Here is a 1,342-nt window from a genome sequence, read left to right as displayed (position 1 = left end):
CGTATCAGCCAATGCAGGACTTACGTTTAGATGATTTTGGATTTATTAAATATATCAACTCAAAATAAAGATAAAAATCTATATGAAACTGTAGAATGGAAAACACTGAACACTATTCGATATGAAATACAGTGAGTTAATGAAGATGAAAAAATGGAGATAGTCAAGATGAAAAAAAAAATTATAGTGCACAATGACGATGAAAAAATGTATAGTACGGAACTTTTTACTGAAGGAGTTACATAACTGTTCAGAAATATCCCAAATGTAGCTCAAAATGGGTGAAGAATGAATAAGATGAAGAGTATATGACAGATATCAGAACCATACAAAGAAGATAAGATGAAAAGTGGCGCAGTAACGATGCAGATGAAATATATATATGACAACAACACTAGAAAAGATGACCGATACAACAATGATAATAAATCTATAATGAAGATGAAAAACTATTCAGTGACAATGATTGTATGACGATGAAGAATACACAATGTATGCGAAGAACAGAACCACAAGGAATTGGACGAACCACGATGTGTTCGACTCCGACATCGACAGCCAAAAACAAACAAACGCACGGACAACACAAGGGGACGATGACCTAATGAATTCGAATTGAAAAGATGGAAAGAACTGAAGAAAAATAACTCAAAGGGTCACTTCCGGAAACGTACCGCAGCCTACTTCGTCATCTCCTTGCGGGCAGTCATTGTGACCGTCGCACCGCTGTACTTCACACACATACTTTTCCTCGTCGCCTGCACAGCGGAACTGGTCATCTCCGCGACAACCTTCGTCCGCTGTAATTACCATGCACTACAATGTTATATCATGCAAAGGAAAAGGGAAGCTTGTTAGAAAACAATAAAACAACGGGATTAAATCAGTCACGATGCCAAGGTGGAGGGAAGGTTAGCTCTTGAAACATACAAGGTGCAGTTGGCTAGTATTTCTGAAAGAGTAAGTATTTGCAAGAGTAAATGCGAGTTCACTGTGTAGATGTCTGTCTGCTGGTGGGTGTTGAGAAGTGGATCTATCTGCTGGAAAATAATGGTGATATTTGTGTCATGTGAGTGGAGAAACAAGTATTGGGGGAGCATAAAAAGTTTTCGTCCAAAGCGATCACAGATGCTCGCGATCTCCTGCCTATCCTCCTACATTTGTCATATCCTCTAAGCCAATGGTTCTTAAGATATTCCTTGGGATATTTCGGTTCAATAGCGAGCTAACCTGACAGCCCCTCTACACAACTGGCCTGCTACTTCTGACTTGAACTTTTCCATCTCCTGCAAAAAGGGAAAAGCGTGTGGCTTCCTCACTCCCCCTGTCTCTTCCTAACTCC

General features: G+C 39.9%; 1 protein-coding gene across 1 annotated transcript in view; it reads right to left on the bottom strand.

Annotated features, from left to right (window-relative positions):
- LOC119594807 (basement membrane-specific heparan sulfate proteoglycan core protein-like) overlaps positions 1-1,342 on the bottom strand; it is a gene marked incomplete at its 5' end in the record, with an annotated part of 219,836 nt that overhangs the window by 211,775 nt on the left and 6,719 nt on the right. Inside the window, 1 exon segment of the mRNA XM_037943897.1 lies at positions 675-800. Within this exon segment, the coding sequence (XP_037799825.1) occupies positions 675-800 (126 nt within the window).

This window comes from Penaeus monodon, chromosome 34 (genome assembly GCF_015228065.2).
Source record: "Penaeus monodon isolate SGIC_2016 chromosome 34, NSTDA_Pmon_1, whole genome shotgun sequence".
Taxonomy (NCBI): Eukaryota; Metazoa; Arthropoda; class Malacostraca; order Decapoda; family Penaeidae; genus Penaeus; species Penaeus monodon.
Note: the sequence above shows the minus strand (reverse complement) of the source record. Positions and strands in the feature narration are given on the sequence as shown.